The sequence below is a fragment of the Microtus oregoni genome, unplaced genomic scaffold, assembly GCF_018167655.1.
Source record: "Microtus oregoni isolate MIOR12 unplaced genomic scaffold, Mior012 000025F_ref0000491, whole genome shotgun sequence".
NCBI lineage: Eukaryota > Metazoa > Chordata > Mammalia > Rodentia > Cricetidae > Microtus > Microtus oregoni.
Window position 1 is genome coordinate 16386999 of NW_024543084.1, and position 21722 is coordinate 16408720.

A 21722-nucleotide genomic window follows, 5' to 3' on the forward strand; every position below is an offset into this window, starting at 1 on the left:
TAGCAGGCAACACACCAGGCAGGGAGGAAGCCCTGACCTTGCCTGTATCCTCTGCATCAGAAATGAAAAGTGGCTAAGAACCCCAGCCCCACGACGTGGCTCAGGAGCCTCAGTCTGCTCCATCTGCCCCCAGTGGCTACTGGGGCCCCTACCCTGACACAAAGAGGCAAGAGGGGCAGTAGTGTGGGAGATCTCTTTAATATGGACACTCAATCCAGGGTGGAGGGGAAAGAGACCGGAGCTGGGCAGGTGGATGAGTGAGTGAGTTGTAGGACCACACCTGGCTCCAGAAGGGATGATGGGGCAGTGGGGCTTGGTCCAGGCAGGTAGACCCACTGGGGGATCTGAAGGCCAGTACCTGAGATGGTGTCTAAGCCAAGTGGTATCTACCCCGGCCAGAACATGGCCTATAGAGGCGAGGCCGGGACGTTTGGGGCTCCCGGCACCTAGGGGCTGGAATCACTAGGGGCCTCCCCGAGTTGTTGCTGGAATTCCAGGCGTGTCTGCCGATTAGACTCCAGCAGCTCCTGGAGGCGGGCATGGAGGTGGTCGTTCTTCTCCTCCAGGTGGTCCAGACAAGAGTTGATCTGATCCAACATGGAGTTGATGGCAGCGTACTCTGGGAGGAAGGGAAAAGACAGAGGGAAGGTCCCATGTCTCCTCAGGGCTGACAGACACAGTACACCCAGTGCCCCCAGCTCTCCCCAACCTTTCTGATTCTCAGTGTCCCCGTGCAGAAAATGAGTAGGTACCACAAGTGTCACAGAAATCATCCATAGCACAGCTTTCTTGTAGGGTCAGTGTGGTCCTGGCGCAATCTGCCAGTGTCCTGGCTGGTGGCCCTATCATATGCCAAGCTTCCTCTGCATTTCCTTCCATAGCTCCCTAGACGTCCATGTTCCAAAGCGGGGCAGTCAAAAGCTGCAGTCTAGCCATGGCCTGACCTCCAGCCCCTCTGCAGCTCTCTCTGCCTTCACAGTAGTGTCCAGCAGCTTCCAGACCCTGGAGCAGACCCAGCCCATTTCCCCTTTAGCCCCTTCTCCCTCCCACCTCTTTCTTCTCCCCTCACACTGGCTTAGCTCGTCTCAAGCCCTCTGCACGTACTGATGGCTCTGCCTGGAATGTCTTGGGTGGCCTTGTCTTTCCCTCTGGGATGAATATCATTTATCTAAGTCTCGGTATGGCTATCGCCAAAGGGAGCCCTCCCGGTATCCCACACTGGACCAGGCCTTTGTCTGAGTCTCTAGCCTCCACCTTGCACAGCTTTCCCCTCATACGAGCTGGACAATAGTCTGGACTCCACCTCACACTCAGTCTGGGAGAGGTGACAGGTCTTGTGTTCTCTGCTGTTTCCCCAGTGCCCTCGACGACACAAATAAGCACTTAATGAATGAGTGAATGAATGCAGCTCTGACTTCCCAGTCCCTGCTCTTGCTCAGCTGTCTACCATCTAGAACTCATCGACCACAACAGCCCTTCAAGGAACAGCTCAAACACCTCCTCCTCCGAGTCTTCTCCATCTTCCTCTACAGTGACTTCTGACCTGCCTCTTGGCAATCCTATGTCCCTCAGGACCCAAGGTCTGGGACTGTGCCCACTGTGGGTCCCAGTTCTGCGCCAGCCATGACTCAGAAACACTCAGCTGCCAGCATGGGACCAAAGGGGAAGTAGCTGGTGGATTTAAGAAAAAGGCCCAGGGAGGGTGTCTGGGATATGCCTTTGGGGGATGGTTCCCAGAAAGGGCATCCCTTACTGAAGATAGAGCCTCTGAAGGCTGCTGGATCTTAAAGTCCAAACCCCCTGGTACACATGGGGAAACTGAGGCCTAAGAAGGAAGGAACCAGACAGCTTCCCATAGCTACTTGGTGGCAGGAGCAAGACTCAGATCTGAAGGTCAGAGACCCTGAAGGTCAGAGACCCAGAAGGTCTGTACCCCAGCAACTCCTTATTGGAGTAGGGGACACTGAGGTCCCAGGACACCAAGAGCTCAGTTGGGGTCTGGCGACAGCAAGAACTTAATGACAGCTGTTAAGACCCATCCTTCCCAGTTTCATGGCAGGCTAGCCAAGGGGTGAGGAGAGACGGTGCCTTCATCGATGTCAAGGGTGCTTCCTAGCCGTTGTTCCTGTCCTGGGTCAGACAGCCTGCACCTCACCATCTCAGTGTCCACTCGGGGTCACACCACACCCTCACCGAGTCCCCTCATGATGTTCCCACCATGGCTGCTAGCACTCACTGCACAGCACCTGCCTCCAGGAGGACAACCTTTATTAAGAGCAGAACCCGGGTAGTGAAAATATTCTGAAACTTGTCCAATGGCTATGCTGGGAATTCAGTGAAAGCCTGCGGAACTGTACAGTTTATGTGGTAAAATCTATTGTGTGACTTACAGCTCAATAAAGAGTTTATAACAAAGCAAAAGCATACTCCATCCTTACTGCACAAGACCTGCTCTCTCGGTAAGGCACCAGGCTTGCTAAGAAAAAAAAAAAATACAAGCACTGTCCACTTTCAGAAGGAACTTGTACGCTGGAAGCTTAGAGTCTAACCATTTTCCATTCCGTTCTGCCCTTTAGTCCCCACACATCCCAATACAGGAAACACCAATGTGCCCAGTATTGCAGATGGAAAACTGAGGTTCCCAGACGTGCAAAAGGAGTCTGTGGGCTGATTCTTCCCCTGAGGTGCTTCCGCAGTGCTGTGCACCCAACATAGTGCTTGGTAAGCAGGTCACACCAGCAAAGCCAGGAGGCTGGGGGTGCTGACTCAGCACAGTGGGGCGCCCACCGGGCCAACCCCCTCCTGCAGAGAGCCAAGCAGAAGGGGGGGCTTCAGCGAAGAAAGTGGTGAAGCAAATCTCAAATCGACAAGCTTCTCTGACGCTGCCTCAGTTTCCCCTATGTAACCATGGCTGGTTAGCGACAGTTCCCCGGTACTGCTGCGTCCAGGGATCCGTTCGCTAGCGCTCGCTCGCCATTGCCTCCGAGGCGACTGTGGGGACAACTCCAGAGCCACCCAGGGGCGGGGTGGGACGGCTCTTCAGTCCCTCACACACACCTCCATCCCGTTCCCATTTCAGATCCCAGGACGGCACCCCTAGCAAAGCAAAGGTAGCCTCGGCAGCACGCCCACGCCCCGGTCACCTGCTTCCCCGAAGCTGTCATTCTCGCCTTCCGCGCCCACATCCACCGGCATGCTTAGGTCCCCGTTGGGGCCCGACATTGCGGGCTCGGGCACCGCAAAGGCAACGCGAAAATGGAATTTGGCGACCGTCGCGCGGAAAGCCGACGCTGGGCGGAAGGTGCAAGCAGCTGATGGAACTCTGGGCCGGAAGGGTGGGCGCACCCCGGCCCGCCCTGAGCCCCGCCCAGAGCCCAGCCCCAGGCCTCACAAGCCACGCCCTCAAGCGGGGCTCCGCCCCTGTTCGCTCTCAGGCTCCTCCTCTCACTTCCGTGTCGCGTCCGTCTCTTGGGCGCTGGACCCCGCGGAGCCAGCGCACTCACTGAAAGCCAGGCAGTAGAAACCCTGGCCCGCTAGAGCTTGAGACTTCTACTAGGCTACATCCTGCTGCCTTCGTCTCTTTTTTTCTTTTTCTTTTTTTTCGAGACAGGGTTTCTCCGTAGCTTTGGAGCCTGTCCTGGAACTCGCTCTGTAGACCAGGCTGGCCTCGAACTCACAGATATCCTCCTGCTTCTGCTTCCCGAGTGCTGGGAATAAAGGCGTGCGCCACCACCGCCCGGCTCTCCTAAGGATTTATATAGCTTCGAGAACTTTATTCCCAGTGACAAGGAATCCGCATTTTTCCCATCTCCCCCAGGTGCAGCCGAGATGACCCACAACCGTGTCCTATCTTGGCCTTATCTCTTCTCTTTGGGCTCTCAAAGACTACACTTATGCCGGGCGGTGGTGGCGCACGCCTTTAATCCCAGCACTCGGGAGGCAGAGGCAGGCGGATCTCTGTGAGTTCGAGGCCAGCCTGGTCTACAAGAGCTAGTTCCAGGACAGGAACCAAAAGCTACAGAGAAACCCTGTCTCGAAACACCAAAAAAAAAAAAAAAAAAAAGACTACACTTATGGCTAGAAATCAGACCAGGCTCCAGCCTGGACAGTAGATGTAGAGTCAGTCCGTTTGACCAATGCCAATAAATAGGGCATGAAGCGGGTGGCTGGCATCCACCTGTAATGCCAGCTCCAGGGAAATTCAATGCCTCTGGCTTCCTCAAACACCTGCACTCAATGTGCACCACAGACAGACAGACATATCATTAAAAGTAAAAATAAACTGGGCAGTGGTGGTGCACACCTTTAATCCCAGCACTTGGGAGGCAGAGGCAGGCGAATATTTGGAAGTTCAAGGCCAACCTGGTCTACAGAGCGTGTTCTAGGACAGGACTGTTACACAGAGAAACCCTGTCTTGAAAAATCAAAACCCACTGTCTGTTCTGAAGGACCTGGGTTCAACTCCCAGCACCCACCATGGTGGCTCATGACTCTGTAACTTCAGCTCCAGGTGATCCGACTCCTCCTTCTGGCCTCTATGAGAACTATGGCATGTATGTGGTTCACGTACATATAGGTAGGAAAACATAAGTAAATATACATAAATAAATAAACATACATAAATAATGTGGGCATGGTGATGCATGCCTTTAATCCCAGCCCTTTGGAAGCAGAAGCAGGCAGAACTCTATGAGTTCAAGGCTAGTCTGCTCTTCATAGAGTTCCAGACCAGCCAGGGATACATAGTAAGACTCTGATCCAAAAGAAAGAAATTAGAGCCGGGCGGTGGTGGCGCACGCCTTTAATCCCAGCACTCGGGAGGCAGAGGCAAGCGGATCTCTGTGAGTTCGAGGCCAGCCTGGTCTACAAGAGCTAGTTCCAGGACAGGAACCAAAAGCTACGGAGAAACCCTGTCTCGAAAAATCAAAAAAAAAAAAAAAAAAAAAAAAAGAAATTAGATCTGTGTTCAAATTGGAGCCCAGGAATGAAGTATGTGGGTGTAGCTTCCTTTCCTGGCTAGTCATTGAGGCTTTAACTAGGAGGTTTTAGCTGTACTTCTCCATCTGGAACCTTCCCAGACTTGAACGTTGCCTCTATCCCTCCCTGGCTGCTCAGCCCAGCGTCAGCCAGATCTCTTCCTTTAGTCCAGCCCAGATTTCAACACTTTCTGCTGAGCTGGGTCTCAGGTCTAAGCTGCCCCCTGCAGGACTGTGGGTGTGGCTTGTCGCCACTTGACACACCTCTCTTTTCAGTCAAGGTGAAAAGGGCAGCGTTTGTGTGTGAGATGGGAAAGGGGTTCATTTGGAACCTCATGCATTCTGGGAAGGGGGAAGAGAAATGGCTGCAGACTCCTAGCAATCGCAGGTTCGGGATGAATGTGGGGTGTCTGTACCTCATACCCCCTCCAGGCTCTCCCAACTTCCCAGTTCCAGAGGGGCTGCCCTTTGGGACCTGTGCAGGTGGCCAAGTGCAGGATGCCCATTGGAGACAGGCACGGAGGAGCTGTGTTGCCCTCGCTGGAGCCACCAAGCTAAAACAGCAGCAAGTGTAATGTGGTTCTGTACAGGAGGGACTTGGGGCAGTTAGTGGTCACGATGGTGGAAGTTGGGGCAAGGCTGGAGTTCTGGAGCCTTCTTTTCCCTGAGCCTTCTTTCTGCAGCCCTACCATCTTGCTGGACTAACATTGATGTGAACCCACCCTCTGCCCCTCCCCTCATTGTTATGGGGTTAAGCAGCACACACTCAAGAGAACTTGGGACATGCATTTATTTAGCAGAGAAGTGGGTGTCATTTGGGGCAGATGGCTGGGCAGTGCTGCCCAGATGAGAAGAGTTATCTGCTACTCATTGGTATTGTGACTGGCGGGGTAACCAGGTGGCTCTCAGCAACAGGAGAGATGGGACTGGGGACAGACAGGAAGCACCTGAGAAACTGTAGCAGAATCAGAACACCACCGTTCAGGGGAAGAGTGTAGACAAGCTGGAGACCCCCATCCCCTATGCCCTGGCCTCCCACCGAGCCGCTGCCCATCCCAGCCAGCCACAGGCTGGAGACCCCCGTCCCCTACACCCTAGCCTCCCACCCGGCCCCTCCCCATCCTAGCCACACTCACCGCCTGTTCAGTTGTCAATGCATTGGTCTGTAGGAGAGAAAGTTCGTCAGAAGAGAGTATGGGGGCATGTGTTTGTGATGTCTGGCCCCTAGGAACCTGTGCTTCCTCAGGTCCAGACTAGCCCAAATATAAAAGATCTGGGACTTCTTTCAGGGTTGGTACAGAGAAAGGACCCATGTGGAACAGACAACACGAGAGAAAGACCCAAAGGACTGCCAAAGGGCAGGGGTGGGAGGTATTTAGCGGATCATGTATCCAGGCTTTCTGCCTGCTTATCTGTTGGGCCCTGGTAGCATCTCAGTTGGTGGCTCTATGTGACCTGACTGGAGGAGCCTCCTGCCCAGGCTACTTGAAAACAAGATGTCTCCCAAGTCATGGGATGGGGAGAGGCCCCAGACAACAAGGCTCGGGGTTTGTAGGTTTGTTTGTCCAAGGTTCCAGCTGTAGGCGGAAGTGGCTTGGGGCAGCACTGCTGAGGGTATTTGGACATGGACCAGGTTTCCTCATCTGGGAATGTTCTGGGTCAACTGGCAGAAGGAAAACTTAGGGCTGGGATCCCTAAGGACTCCACAGACCCCAGGGTGTCACAGAGTCTTCCAGACCTCAAGGTGGATCCCAGTGGCTAGAGCAAGGGACCGTGTCTTCCCTTTCTCTGATGGGCAGGTATCAGCCTGGACAGTCCCCACATCCCCACGTCCCTTTCCCCTCTCCCCAGCTGGCCTTTACCGGTGGGGACAGAGAAGATGATATGCTCATCTGTTAGGCCCAGAGACTTGGCAAAGCGGACAAAACGCTCCTTTAGTTCATCGGGCAGTTCCTTGGTTCTTCCTGCAACCAAGATCAGCAGAGAGCGGTCACGGGACACTCCATACATATCACTGACCTAGCAAGTGAGGTCTCAGACTTGTTATCCGTGGAGGTCTGCAGAGAGCCCACTCCCTGGGCTGAGACTGTGGGATCCCAACCTTGAGTGTAACCGGAAGTTGAGTCCCTAAGCGTCAGCCAAGAACTCACCATACAGGGTGACCTTGAAGTACTGTTTGTTTCCAGAAGTCCTCTTCTTGAAAAACACCATGGCAAACTGGTCGTAGTCAGTAGTGGCCACTTGTACGTTGTAGCTCCGTATCTTAGGATAACCTGCGGGCAAGAAGGACAGGGGATGGGTTCTGCCCCGAGAAGAGGAAAGCGGGTGTTGTGTACTTTCTACCCGACTTTCAGAGTGCCTCTCCCCATTACAGAGTCTGGGTAGAAGGACAAGGGCCCCACTCCTCTCAGCACTCACTGCGAATGTTTCCCAGGGTGAACCGGCCAGCCCTGGAGCTCTGAACAAAAGTTCTGATCCAGTAGTCACAGCGCTGGTCCCTGTGGGAAAGCCGGGAGTGAGCAGGGATGTGGCACAGGCCGGAATGCCCCTTGGATTAGGGTAGTGGGGTTAGAATTCTGGTGTCCTCCACCCTTGTCTGTCCAACCAGTAATAGCCTGTCCCCAAACCTGGCAGGAAGCCCCACCCACCCATCTTAGATGCATCTGGGCCTTCCCCCTCTGGGTCTTCCCTGCCTGACCCCGCTGAGACCCTTCCCCCAGAATATACAGATCCTCTTCCTGGTGCCTTAGTGCCGTGACCTCCCCTCCCCATACACAATCCAGGCCCGATGTAAGTAGCCCTACTCCTTTCCCTGCTCCCTCTCTGCCGCCTCCCTCGGGAGGTTATTTCTGAGCTGCTAACCTGCTACAAGCTAAGCATCACATTTTGAGCCCTTAGGCCATATTCGGCTTTTCCTCCAATCCCACCCAATCCTGTCCTCCACAGCTGAGCTCCTCAAACCTGCCTTTCATCTACTTTTGTTCCTCAGCTACCCAGCTCTGCAGGTGGTGAGCCCCGACTGCCCTCTCCCCAATCGACACCCTGGCCCCACCACTGTCATCTCCCCAATGGACCCCCGACCTCATTCTCTGTGTTCTTCCCACTCTGGTGGCACTCTCCCCCATTCTCCCGTGCTCCAGCTGAGCCAGGACTGCCCTTGCAGGAGCCCCAGACCAAGCCCTGGCACAGGGTGAAGCGCCCCAGAGACTATCACACTCCTGGTTGCCCATCAACCCTTGCTCGGGAGGCCATGCCAATGGCTGACTGCATCTCGAAGGCACAGCATCTGACACAGGGCCCACCAGCTCCTGCTATGCTTACTTCTGCCTCCTTCCAGGTCACCTCCCTGGAGGCCCTGGATAGAGGCCAGGGTAGGGTTGAAGACTGGATTCAATGCCCCTTCTCCCTCTCATTCTCTTTTTGATGCGTGTCTGTGTGTGCATATGGAACCTGAGGGCAATGTCTGGTGGCTTCCTCCATCTCTCTCCACCTTATTTTTTTTATTAAAAATTAATATTAGGGATTTGGGTCAGAGGTGCAGTGTTTGCCTTGCAAGTGCAAAGTCCTGGGTTTGGTCCAGTTATGTGTATGGTTATTATGAGTGTTTTGTCAGTGTGTATGTCTATGCAATGTTCGTACACAGGTGTCATGGAGGTCAGAAGAGGATGTTGGTCTGGGCAGGGGTAGCACATGCCTTTAATCCCAGCCCTTAGGAGGCAGATACAGGTGGATCTCTGTGAGTTCAAGGCCGGCCTGGTCTACAAAGCAAGTTCCAGGACATGCTCCAAAAGTTACACAGAGAAACCCTGTCTCGAAAAACAACAAAAAAGAAAAAAACAAAAAACAAAAAAGGGGATGTTGGATTCCTTAGAACTGGAGTTACAGACAGTTGTGAGCTGCTATGTGGATGCTGGGAATCAAACCCAGGTCCTCTGCAAACACAGCCAGTGCTCTTAACCACTGAGCCATCTCCCCAGTCCCTCCACCTTACTTTTGAGACAAGGTCTCTTATTAAACCTGGAGTTCACTGACTGGATTAAGGGATCCTGGTTGTGTGTGCACACACTCACACTCACGCACGCACACACACACACTGGGCTAAGATGTCACACCCAGCTTCTTTACATTGACTCAGGGGGATTGAACTCAGAATCTCATGCTTGCGTGGCACGCTGTCGCCCTAGCTCCCTCCCTCTCGTTTTCTGTGGATTGTATGTCCATCCTCATCTGATAGAAGACAGGAATGAAGGGAAGGAACGAGCAAGAAATGGACCAAGTCCTTGACTGTGACATGGGGGTGACAGGGCCTCACCTGAGCAGGATGGAGGTGACATTGTAGCTCTTGTTGTCCTCTTGCAGCTCGTAGATGGTGCTGTACATGGTAAAGCGGCCTTCGTCTTCTTTCTGGACCGCATTGCCTGCCAGGCCCACAACATACCACCTCCCCTGAAACTGCAAAGGGTTAATGACAGATGGAGCCAGGGATGGCTGCTCCTCCTGCACTGGTCCTGCTGGTGCCTTCAGGCAGGCTGGAGAGTGACAGGGTCTGTCTACAGACACAGGCATGAGTTGGACTTCTCCAAGGCCAGGCAAGACCCTAGGTGGAGTTGCCCTGAGTTGGAGGATGGGGTGGTCCTGGGCAAGGGGCTGTTGGCCTTCTGCTTCCTCCTCAGGCAGAGCTGACTAAAGAGATTGCCCACCTTACACAGACAATGGGGGTTACAGAAAAGGAGGTATAGACCGGTGAAGTTCCCCCAGACTGACTGTCAGAGCAGAACAAGGTGTGGCTTCCACTGGGACGCAGGATGATCGTGAGCGGACCCCGACCCTGGTCTCCCAGAGTTTTATCCATCCTACCCAGTGTTGTCCGTGAAGCCTTTGGCTTCTCTTCCCATCTGCTCCTTGTTTCCCCTGCTCCCTCCTGCAGCTGCCCTTCCAGGTCCCTACCTTATCCTTCTGGAAGCCTGCCTGCAGGGGAACCTTGAGCAGAGATGGGGCAGGGATCAAGTTCTGAGTTGAGTCCTGGGCCCAGCTCTGCAGAACCCCAAGCAGGGTAATGCCCAGACACAGGACACCCAGGGCCATGGTTTCAGCAGTTACTGGGTCCCGTAGGTAGGAGGAGGAAGAGACTGAGGAGGACTCCCCAGGGACACTGTTTATGGGCCACCAGGCTGCCAGCCCCCTGTTATGGGGGGGTCACTGGGGAAATCCATCCTTTACCAAGTCCAGGAAGCATGAGGCAATTGCCGGCATGTCCTGTTGAAATACTTGGCAAGATTTCTGTCCCTTTCTCACCCAGGTCAGGGTTGTGCAAGGCTGAGTGACAGGGAGACAGCAGGGGAGGGGGACAGGAGGGACACTGGCAGAGCTCTGGAGTCTGGCAGGCATGAGGGCACTGTCTGTACCCCTTTGTCTAGCTGGCCCTGACTGGGTCAACAGCTCAGATCTGGGCAGTCTCCCAGCCCCACGGCCCCTAGGAGTCCTAGCACATCAGAAACTCCAGACGGTGTGTGTGGTGAAGGCCTCTCCCTGCGCCCACACCTGCTAAAACCAGAAATGCCCCACGCTGCCAGATCCTGTGCAGTTTCCTTGTTTTGGGAAGAGTGGGGCAGCCGAGAGTGAACGTTCTAGACAGAGAAGAATGGGACAACCTGTTCTGAGCTTGCCAAGCTCACACTAGGTCTGGCACACAGTGTAAGGTGTCCAAAAGACTGGTCTGGGAGTGTCCAATACCTTGAAACCCTTCACTTTCCCATGATCCCGCCACCATTTACGGGATCAGACAGAGAGGCAGCTGAACTCTCAGGGGATGCCCCCTCCTGTGCCACACAGTCCTTAGATGTGGCTGCATTCCAGGCCGAGGGCTGCAACCACAGTGCCAGCTAACCTCAGAGGATAAGGAGATTGCAGGAGGCAAATTTGGGAAAGTGGGTGTGGGAGGGAGGAACGGCTCCACACATCCCTACTTATCTGGTTTCTTTAGAGGAGAAGGCACGATTGTCCTTGAGAGGCCATTGGGAAGATCCCTCTGAATAATGGAACCCAGTGGCGTCAGGGGTCTTAGCCCCTCCAGAGCTGATTGAGGCCTAGTCCTGAGGGAAACCATGTCCTCATTGGAGGCCTGGCTGGCTTCCATGGAAGTGATGAACCTCAGGGGCTGTACTGTTCCCGACCCCCACCCCAAGATGGCTCACTTAAAAGCCATCTGACCTGAGGCTGAAGTCCCCTGGCCCTGCACAGGACTGAAAGGGCTTACTGATCACCCGCTGGCCTCCACCCCCAACCTTTAGCCCCTGGGGAAGGGAGACCCCTAGGAAGGGATCCTAAAGTAGGGTGCAGCCTGACCCCTGACCCCATGTCAGAGAGACTCCACCACTAGATCTGTCCCCTCAAGTCCCTGGATGGTGAAAGGGAGGAAGCAAAGCTGAGCCAAGCTGCGGGGACTATGTGCCCATCAAATCCTGTTGCTCTTGAGGTGCCGTGGCCTCCCCACCCTTCAATCTCAGCCCAAGGGGATCCACCCCTTCTAGCTTCTGTGACCTTAAAAGGTATCTACGAGCTGGGGAGGCAGCTCAGAGGTGGAGGGTTTGCCCAGCACGGGGGAGGCCCCAGGTTCTATTCACAACAGCACACACACAAAAAAAACAACTTTCCAATTTACTAAACATTTTAGCTTAAAAGGTATCCTTGAAAGCCAGGTGTGGTGACTCATGCCTTTAAGCCCAACATTGGGGGCAGAGGCGGGGAACTTCTATGAGTTCAAGGCTGAGCCAGCCTAGTCTACAAAGGAGTTTGAGGCAAGCCAAGGCTACATTTCAAGACCTTTGTCTTAAAACAAACATATATATATTATATATATAATATATATATTATATATATATTATATATATACGTTAATAATATATATATATATATATATATACGTTAATAAAAAAGGTACCCTAGAGTCTTTGGTGACAACTGGGTGTTAGAAAAACGGGTATGGACAGAGCCCCCAAGAGTTTTCAGTCAGGAAAGACTGATCCCAGAATCTCAGAGGAGTTAGGTAGAATATTCTAGACTCTGAAAACCAGGGGGCTACCTGACCAGTGGAACTCTAGAGTATGAACCGGGGCAGAGTTCTGGGTCAGAATTAAGAGTGAAGGGGAGATGGCCTAGCTCAGGAGCCTGGGCTGGTTTCAAAGGCTGGCCACTCCAGGTACAAGACACACAACCACCTCCTGCCTGTCTGTTGGTTCCTGCTGTGTGCAATTCCCCCAGGACTCTGCTAGGTCTCCCAGACCCTCCTTTCTCTGAAACAGGATCTCATATAGCCCAGGCTGGCCTCGAATTCCCTATGAAGCCAAAGGCGACTCTGAGCTTCTCATCCCCAGCCTCCATCTCCCACCCAGTCTGTCTTTCTCATTTGTTTCCTCCCACCTCTGCCTCTATCTGGAGTGTTGGCACGCATCACCAACCACACCATCTGACTCTTTTAATTATATAGTTTGATACCAGGTCTCAAAGTGTAATTTAGGCTGACACTAACTTTAGTAGGTAGCCCAGACTAGCTTCAAGTTTGTGACCCTGCCCAGCCCACCAAGTGCTGAGATTACCACATGTGTGGCTCGCACTTGGGTTTTCTGTGGTCATGGGCCCAAAGAACTCTAGCTGCTCCGAAACCCCACTATTAGTGGGTCTAATCCACTTGATGTGTTCCTAGATTGTTGTATCTCAGGGACGTTGTGATCTGGTGTCCAGAAACTGAATACCATGGTGTCCATGAGGGGCTGGGGCTAACACAGCCCTGCCCTCCAGCCCTTACTGCAGACCAGCTTGAAGGATGCAGATGCAGGACTACCAAGTCAGCTTCTCAGAAGCCAGGGCGGCCTGGGAGGAGACCTGAGGCAAGAAAGCCTGGAGAGGGTTTAGGGATCCCGCTCAGTGGCAGAACACTTGCCTAGTGTGCCCAGGGCAATGCACTCTGTAGACCAGGCTGGCCTTGAACTCACAGAGATCTGCCTGCTTCTGCTGCGTGAGTGCTGGCTGGGATTAAAGGCGTGTGCGACCACCACCCGGCCTATAAATACTCTTAAACTGGGTGTAATCATGCACACCTTTAAACCCAGTACTTGGGAGACAGAAGCAAGCTAAACTCAGTGAGTTCGAGGCTAGCCTAGTCTATATAGCAAGACCCTGTCAAAAAAAGACAACCATCGACTGCCCATAGAACCTTAAGGAGAGGTGGGACCTCATTCCTCTGTAACCCTGTGTTTTGTTCTGGAGCATGGATGCCTCTGTAGGTGAGAGAGCCAACATGACCATAGGTGCTGGGGACTGGAGGCCACAGCTCTGGGTAGAGTCTGCGGCAGGCACCAGCTATCCGGGAGGCAGTGGGTGGCTACTGGGCTCACTGAGCAGGGTGATTCTGCCTGGCATGATGCTGGTATTAGGCAAGACACCTGCTCCTGGTACCTCAAGTTGCACAAGGAAGGGACATGCCCACGGCAGCCATTTCTTGTCCCCGTGCTCCGGTTCCCTGATTCCCAGGCCTTAGCTGACCTGGGCCTTTGATGGACACACTCAGAGGATGCTTGTGCAAAAGGACAGGCTGCTCCTCCTAAAAGGCTGCCTTTTTCTTTTGCCCTGAAAACCCAGGTCAGGTCAGGAAAGTGCACCACCTGGGTGCTGGGATGGTTAGACTAGGTGTCTACAAGGGTGTCTCCAACTCCAGAACCAGCGCACCCTTGCTGGGAGACCCTTGGGTTCTCTGAGACAAGCAACACCATTCTGTACCACCCTGTTTGTCCCGTGGTCTCAGGGGCTGAGCCTTGCCCCCAAGTAAGAGGGATGGGTGAGGCTGTGACAGGCAGCAAGGATGGGGCAGGCTCCACAGGGTCAGTGTTGACTGCTTTACAAGAAGATGGGGCTGACCTGAGTCAGTAGAGAGGGGCAATGACCAGGGAAGGTGGCACCAGGAACAGGTAAGAGCTATGCTGACAATGGCCACTGAGATCTCGGCCTGGGCCTGACTACCGCCCTTCTTGGAGTCCTTCTGTCCCAGGGGAGTGGTACCAAGTGAGTTCCTGGGGACAGGGCTCGGGCCAGAGTTTCAGGGTGTAACTTTCTGTGTTGGTGTGATGGACAGGCAGAGGGCATAGGACCCAGTGTCCCTAGGGCCTTGGGATGGGAGACTCCAGTCCCTGGTGCTGTTCTAGAGGGGCTCGGCCTTAGTCAGACAGAGGCAGCACATGGCTCCCTGGTTTCTTTCTTTCTTTTTTTTTTTTTTTTTTTTTTTTTTTTTTTGATTTTCGAGATAGGGTTTCTCTGTAGTTTTTGGTGCCTCTCCTGGAACTAGCTCTTGTAGACCAGGCTGGTCTCGAACTCACAGAGATCCGCCTGCCTCTGCCTCCCGAGTGCTGGGATTAAAGGCGTGTGCCACCACTGCCCGGCAGCTCCCTGGTTTCTACTTCACCCCTAGGTCACCCTCTAGACACCGCTGCGTCTCCGCGTTCCATGCTACTCTGGGTTCTGTAGATTAAGTCCACTTCCTCCTCACTTCTTATGGCCTCCCGTGTTGGCCCACCTTTTTCTCCATCCATGGATCCAACGCTAGCCACACTCAGCCTTTTCTCAAGAGCAAACTTTTCAAAACAGTGTATTTCCTACCAACGGCTTCTGCGATTGGGAAAGGGTGAGTTTCCCAAATCATCAAATTGCGACAAGTTACCACGTTTGGGGCCTTAGAATCACGACTTCCAAAATCCAGAAGTCCGAAATCAGAGAAGCATTGTGCACAGGGGCTAGTGAGATGGTTCAGGGCGTAAAGCGCTGTCTGTGTAATTATGAGGATCCAAACCTGAACCCCTAGAAGCCACAGAAGAGTCAGGTGTCTCACTGCTGCTGTGGTGAGATGGGAGGAGAAACCTCAGCCGCTCATGGGCCAGCTAGCCTGGCATATACAACAAAGAAGAGAACATCTCAAACAAGATGGTAAGTGAGGACTGCCCCCAGGTTGTCCCTGTTGACATTTTCACACATACTCCCCCAAACACATACACATTCGTACACAAAAGTAAAATAAAATAATAGACCACTCTGTAACCACTTTTGTTTTTTTGTTTTTTTTGTTTTCTTTGATGTTTTTCAAGACAGGGTTTCTCTGTAGTTTTTGGTGCCTGTCCTGGAACTAGCTCTTGTAGACCAGGCTGGCCTCGAACTCACAGAGATCCGCCTGCCTCAGCCTCCTGAGTGCTGGGATTAAAGGCGTGCGCCACCACCGCCCGGCTTTCTGTAACCACTTTTAATCTCAGCATTTGGCAGGCTGAGGCAAGAAGATGGCCATGAATTGGAGGTCAACCTGGGTAAATTCCAACACCGTGTGGGTTGTAGTGTAAGACCCTGTCTTTAAAAGAAGAAAAGGCTGGCAAGGTGGTTCACTGCTTCCCACCCAGCCTGATATCCCAAGTTACCTTTGTGGTAGAGCAGAGAACTAAGTCCCAAAAGTTACACACACACACACACACACACACACACACACACACACCCCCCAAATAAATGAGTAAATTTAAGTATGCCTGCAGGCCAGAAGAGGGCACCAGATCTCATTATAGATGGTTGTGAACCACCACCTGGTTGCTTGGAAGTGAACTCAGAAACAAACCTCTGGAAGAGCAGCCAGTGCTCTTAAACACCGAGCCATCTCTCCAGTCCCATATGTAAATACTTTTAAAATGATTAAATTTACTCTGTGCAGACTCAGGGTGTGGCCAGGGCTTTCCCCTTCTGTTCCTCCAAGCCTCTAGCATCTTACAGCTTCATTACCTGGGTCCCCATCATCATGTTCTCTAGGTGTAGCCTTTTCCAATCTCCCTAGACCAGTTAACATTCTGTTTCTATTACCAAAATATCTGACCATCTGAGAAAGGGAAGGCTCATTGTGTTCCCCGTGGCAGGGAAGGCGTGACTGCAGAGCTTAGAGCAACCAGGATGAGGACTGGAGAGCACCAGGGGAACCAGGGACTAGGTGCAAACTCCCCAGGGTTGCCTTGGACTTTTTCTGAGCATCTGCCTGACTCTAGCCCACAACTCCAAGGTCACAGGCTAGCCTCTTCTCAAGCACTGGAGCCACCCAGAGGGCTTGGCCTGCTGTTTGGAGCTCCAAGGGCCCTTCCTTTCCCCACAGGAGTTGCTAGCTGTAAACTACTCGCTGCCAGGGAGGGTCTAGAGGAGGGTCTCCCTACCTGCCTCTACAGTTCTCTTATGTCTAAGCCGTGTAGGCCAGAATCAGACAGTGGCCCTTGGTTAGACTGAGTGTCCATCTCCTGCAGCTGGTGGACCTTGAGGAGGATCCATTTGAAAAACAGTTCATACTGAACAGCAGACTGCACTTTAACAGTCCCTTCGTCCCCTGGGCACACCAACCCAAGGAGCAGCAGACTCTGAAGAATCCGTGGGACTCACAATCCAGAGTGACAGTTTATTTATTTATTTAAATATTTATTTATTATACAATATTCTGTCTGTGTGTATGCCTGCTGGCCAGAAGAGGTCACCAGATCCCATTACAGATGGTTGTGAGCCACCATGTGGTTGCTGGGAATTGAACTCAGGACCTTTGGAAGAACAGGCAATGCTCTTAACCTCTGAGCCATCTCTCTAGCCCTATAGTGACAGTTTTGATCTTAACTGTGTATATATGAAAAGCTTCAGAAGGCCTGCAAGTCAGGCCTTAGGAAGCTGAACCAAGTGGACAGATCCTGGCCGCCCTGGGCTACAAAGTGAAACCCTGTCCAAAAACAAAATAAGCAAAGGCCGGAGAGACGGCTCACTGGGTAAGATCACTGGCTACCCTTGCAAAGGACTGGATTTTGTTTCCAGCACCCACACAGCAGCTCACAACTGTAAGTTCGTTCCAATCTGATGGGCTCTTCTGGCCTCCTCGGGCACCTGCAGACGTGTGGTACACGTAAACACACTCAGGCACACACATACATATGATTAAAAATAACAATAGGAGCTGGAGAGGTGGCCTGGCAGTTGGGAACACTTGTTGCCCAAATGGATTCCTAGCACCAGCACGATGGCTAGCCACTGTCAGTGACTGGGTTTCAGGGGATCAGATTGCTTCTTCTGGCCTCTGCGGATACTGCATGAACATGGTACACAGCCTTCGTGCTGGCAAAACTACACATATACACAAAATAAAAATATATAGACCTTTAGTGAAACGGAAGAAGCATGCAGTAAATAGCCTTTATAGCTTGGATTCTTTCTTTTCTTTATTTGTATTTTTTTTTTAGGCAGGGGTGAGGAGGCCGGAAGATGTGAGCCTACTTCCACTTTGACCAAAGGTCAGAGAGTTGGAACTCTAGTTCCTTCAATGTTATTATGTTTCTATCTCAAAGATCCAACCTAGATTCAGCTCGGAGAGTTCTGCTCTCTCAAGGTTATTGTCAACAGGTGTAGCTAAATCCAGACCTTGTATTTCAGGAATAGGGAAGTTGATGTGTTCCTACCTCAAACAAAAGTCTAAGAATCCTAAGGGTCCAATTCCTTTAAGGAGAGAACATAGGATTCCACCCAGGGAGTGGTTTGCCTACAGAATGTTTTGGTTTAGGGCATGAGCGTGACTTGCTGACTTGTCTTATTCTAGCAACAGAATGTTTAACAATGGATGTAGCCTGCACCTTCAACTGGTATGTTCATTTCCTTGTATTGTGTTAATGCAGTCTTTTGTCTTACTCCTACCTTTTGGGGTCAGTGGTATTTAAAGCAATTGGAAATTAAACATGGGCAGTATCACTGGAATTCCCTCCTGATACTATCCTATACGTTTCTCCGTTTCATTATTTTCATTTGCATCTTCATATTCTTTACTATATTCCTAAATCCCCACTGTAATTATATGTCCTGTCCCTTTAAGAGACGAGCCACGCCCACCCCCCCACCAGTTTGCCGAGGCCAGCAGGTCTTCAGCTTCCAGCTCGAGTCTCTTCCTTTTCAGCCTCCCTCTCAAAGAGGCAGCTTTCATCTCTCCCTTCTCTCCCCCCACACCTCTGTCTCTCTACTCTTCTCCCCTTCTCCTTTTCCCCTCCATAATCCACGAAATAAATATCCAACCTCACTCTGCATGGCATGTCTATCTGTCTGTCTGTCTCTCGTCCATTGTGTGGCTCTCTGCCCAGGACCAGCTGCCTTCGAAGATCTGCGGAGACCTGTGGCGTGGTCTCATGCATCTGGGACTGGCTGCTCTGGGGCTCTCATGGCCGCTGCCCACTGCAGCCACTCGGGATCCTGCAGCATCTTACTTAATCCATTACACCCACGCCTGTACCCTGGCAGGAGGTATTTTTGTTGAGGCTGGTCCTTGACACAGGGGCTCACTATGTAGCCCCGGCTACCCTAGAACTCACTATGTAGACCAGGCTAGACCCAAATTCACAGATCCACTGGCCTCTGCCTCCTGAGTGACGAGATAGCTTGGCTCCTATCAGCCTCACTTTGTAGCAGACCAGCTGTGTGGGAGAGTCAGTTCGGCCCTATGGAGTCTGAGGGTGACAGTTTCGGGAGACACAGAGTGGGGGTGGAGAGCCTGGAGTAAACAGCAAGGCTACCGGGCTCCTCCTTGGCTACTGAGGCAGAGGGAGAAGATGAGAAAGTGACCGGGAAGGAGGGTGGCACCGTGGGGCATCTACACTGAGGTGGGTGGTAGGCTTTGGGCAATGTTTCGATTGTGGAAATGGCAGATTTAAACCCAGGTCTGGAATCAGGGTGGAGCTGGCCTGAAGTCACAGCTTCATCCATGCCTGCTACCCTAACAAAACAGCAGGGACAGGGAGCTAGATAGGACAGAGATTTGTTTCTTACAGTTCTGGAGGCTGGAAAGTTCAAGAGCAAGCTAGCCAACAGATTTGGTGTCCAGCCAGTCCCTTCCAGTTGGCATCCTCCCTGTGTCCTTGCATGTTGGGTTGGCCTCCTCCCGGTGTCCTTGTGTGGGAAGAAGAGAAAAGCAAGTGGTTTAGCTTGCTCTCTGGGGCCCTGTAGTTAAAGCACTGATCCACTCCTGAAAACTGATTAATCACTCTCTAAATAATTGATGTCATTCCGACCACACCTGTCTTCAGCTGCAGTTTACAGACTTGGGAGGGACACAGACATCCAAACCATATCTGGGATGGATTTCATGTGAACATAAGGGAAGAAGCCATGCTTACTTGCTGAGTCCTGAGATGAGATCAAGCTAGGGCCAGAGTCAGGGTGAGAACCAGAGAGAAAGAGGAGAGCAGAGGGCAGGGCTCTTATCAGAGATCATTTGGGTCCTAGAGATGGTCAGAAAGAGTATCTCTCAGCCTAGGCTGAGGACCCCTTTTCTATAATATGCCCTGAAAATTTCGTCAGTTTGGGGCTTCTAAGGCTGCATCTGGTTGAATGAGTGATTGTAGGCGGAGAAAGCTTGTATGTTCTCAGCTGCCTGGACCCAAAATAATGACATAGAAACTATACTGATCACAACACTGCTTGGCCAATTGCTTAGGTGTATTACTAGCTAGATCTTATATATTCTTTTTTTTTTATTATGTATACAATATTCTTCCTGCAAGCCAGAAGAGGGCACCAGACCTCATTACAGATGGTTGTGAGCCACCATGTGGTTGCTGGGAATTGAACTCAGGACCTTTGGAAGAGCAGGCAATGCTCTTAACCACTGAGCCATCTCTCCAGCCCCCTTATATATTCTTTTTAAAGATTTTATTTATTTATTATGTATGCAACATTATGCCTCCATGTATGCCTGTATGCCAGAAGAGGGCGCCAGATTTCATTATAGATGGTTGGGAGCCACCATGTGGTTGCTGGGAATTGAACTCAGGACCTCTGGAAGAGCAGCCAATGCTCTTAACCACTGAGCCATCTCTCCAGCCTGCTTTTATATCTTAAATCAACCTATTTCCATTATTTTATATTTTACCATGAGGCTCGTGGTTTACCAGTAAGGTTTCTGGGCATCTGTCTCCTTCCGCAGCTACATGGCCCCTCTCTGACTCTGCCTACTTTCTCCCAGCATTCAGTTTAGTTTTCCTGCCTAGCTCTATTCTGCCCTTCCACAGGCCCAAGCAGTTTCTTTATTCCTTTTTTACACTTATTTATTTATTATGTATATTATATTCTGTCTGTGTGTATGCCTGCAGGCCAGAAGAGGGCACCGGACCCCATTACAGATGGTTGTGAGCCACCACATGGTTGCTGGGAATTGAACTCTGGACCTTTGGAAGAGCAAGCAATGCTCTTAACCTCTGAGCCATCTCTCCAGCCCCCAGTTTCTTTATTCTTTTTTTTTTTTTTTTTTTTTTTTTTTTTGGTTTTTGAGACAGGGTTTCTCTGTGGTTTTGGAGCCTGTCCTGGAACTAGCTCTTGTAGACCAGGCTGGTCTCGAACTCACAGAGATCCGCCTGCCTCTGCCTCCTGAGTGCTGGGATTAAAGGCGTGCGCCACCACCGCCCAGCTTTTTTTGGATTTTTGAGACAGGGTTTCTCCATAGCTTTTGGTTCCTGTCCTGGAACTAGCTCTTGTAGACCAGGCTGGTCTCGAACTCACAGAGATCTGCCTGCCTCTGCCTCCCGAGTGCTGGGATTAAAGGCCACCACCACGGCCCGGCTAGTTTCTTTATTCTTTAACCAATAAAAGCAACACATATACAGAAGGACTTCCCACACCAAGTGAGTCCAAAGCTGATTCCTCAGCCCAGGTCCCCTGGCACCGAGCAGGACTGTGCCTTGTGCTGGCTACAGCTTGAAGTCTGTAGCTAGAATGAAGAGGCAGCACAGAGGTACCTTCAAGGGTAGGATGGCAAGATGAGAACTGGACAATACGCCATAAGAAGAAAAGAACTCTGCCAAGTATCTCCACTGAGAGCGCCAAGTACGGGTTTCCTCGGCAAAGGCTGGCTCTTCTTATGCTACAATGGCACAGTTGCCTGTTAGGCAAAAATAGCCCCCCCCCCCCCCCCCCCCAGGAATCAGCCACATTGACTTCTCAGCCTCTCCCCATTCATATCTCAATTTATTTATTATGATGTAGTATGATGAAAAGGAGATAAGGTCTCACTATGTAGCCTTGGCTGGTCTGGAGCTTGCTATGTTGACTAGGCTGGCCTCGAACTCATACCTAGCTCAGCCTCCTGAGGACTGGGATTAAAGGCTCTCATTTCAACAAAAGTCAGAGTGTGGGGGTGGTAGGGTCTGCAGGAGATGCCAATCATTAACTCTTGTATCACAGGTGGGCAAACTGGTGTTCATCAAAGCAACTGGAGAGCCTATGGATGTTGGTTCTCCAGCCCCTGACCCTGATCCAGCGATTTACTTTGTAAACAGGTCACATCAAGACAATAGCAGCAGCAGAGGCAGATGGTGTTGGTCCCTACTGTTCAATTAAACCACTAAACTCCCTTCCAGCTTCCCCAAATTGCCCTTCAAGGTCTAAAGCAACATGGGCAACTCTCCTTGAAGCTGCCTCATTTTCCCCAACTGTAAAACAAAAGGGGTAGCCACAGTTCTCTAGAGCAGTTTCCAGGGATTTGTTCCCTGATGCCCTTCTGTCTGGTCCCTGGACTGCTCCAGGACAACTCCAGCCCCAGTCAGAGGCAGGGTTTGAGCCGGGGACCTCGGTGTCTGTTAAGGCCATTATTCTCTTCCCAGCTAGGTAGTCACAGAAAAGCTAAGCATGTTGGAGCCACTGGGCTTTTTTCGTTCGCCTGGCCCGGCTGGA

At 51.8% G+C, this 21722-nt stretch overlaps 2 protein-coding genes across 2 annotated transcripts; both read right to left on the minus strand.

The window, feature by feature from the left end:
• Nucleotides 1-181: 181 nt before the first annotated feature.
• Bbln (bublin coiled coil protein) lies at nucleotides 182-3346 on the minus strand. The gene is made up of 2 exons (XM_041674777.1): nucleotides 3144-3346; nucleotides 182-619 (listed from the first exon to the last, which is right to left on the minus strand). Exons 1-2 carry the CDS (start codon nucleotides 3220-3222, stop codon nucleotides 447-449), a joined length of 252 nt encoding a protein of 83 aa, XP_041530711.1. The 5' UTR covers nucleotides 3223-3346; the 3' UTR covers nucleotides 182-446.
• Nucleotides 3347-5752: 2406 nt separating this feature from the next.
• Lcn2 (lipocalin 2) lies at nucleotides 5753-10131 on the minus strand. Its single transcript, XM_041675061.1, has 7 exons — nucleotides 9924-10131; nucleotides 9289-9428; nucleotides 7395-7474; nucleotides 7127-7249; nucleotides 6839-6940; nucleotides 6113-6139; nucleotides 5753-5931 (listed from the first exon to the last, which is right to left on the minus strand). The coding sequence occupies exons 1-6, from the start codon at nucleotides 10059-10061 to the stop codon at nucleotides 6120-6122; spliced, it is 603 nt and encodes a 200-aa protein (XP_041530995.1). The 5' UTR covers nucleotides 10062-10131; the 3' UTR covers nucleotides 5753-5931; nucleotides 6113-6119.
• Nucleotides 10132-21722: the final 11591 nt, after the last annotated feature.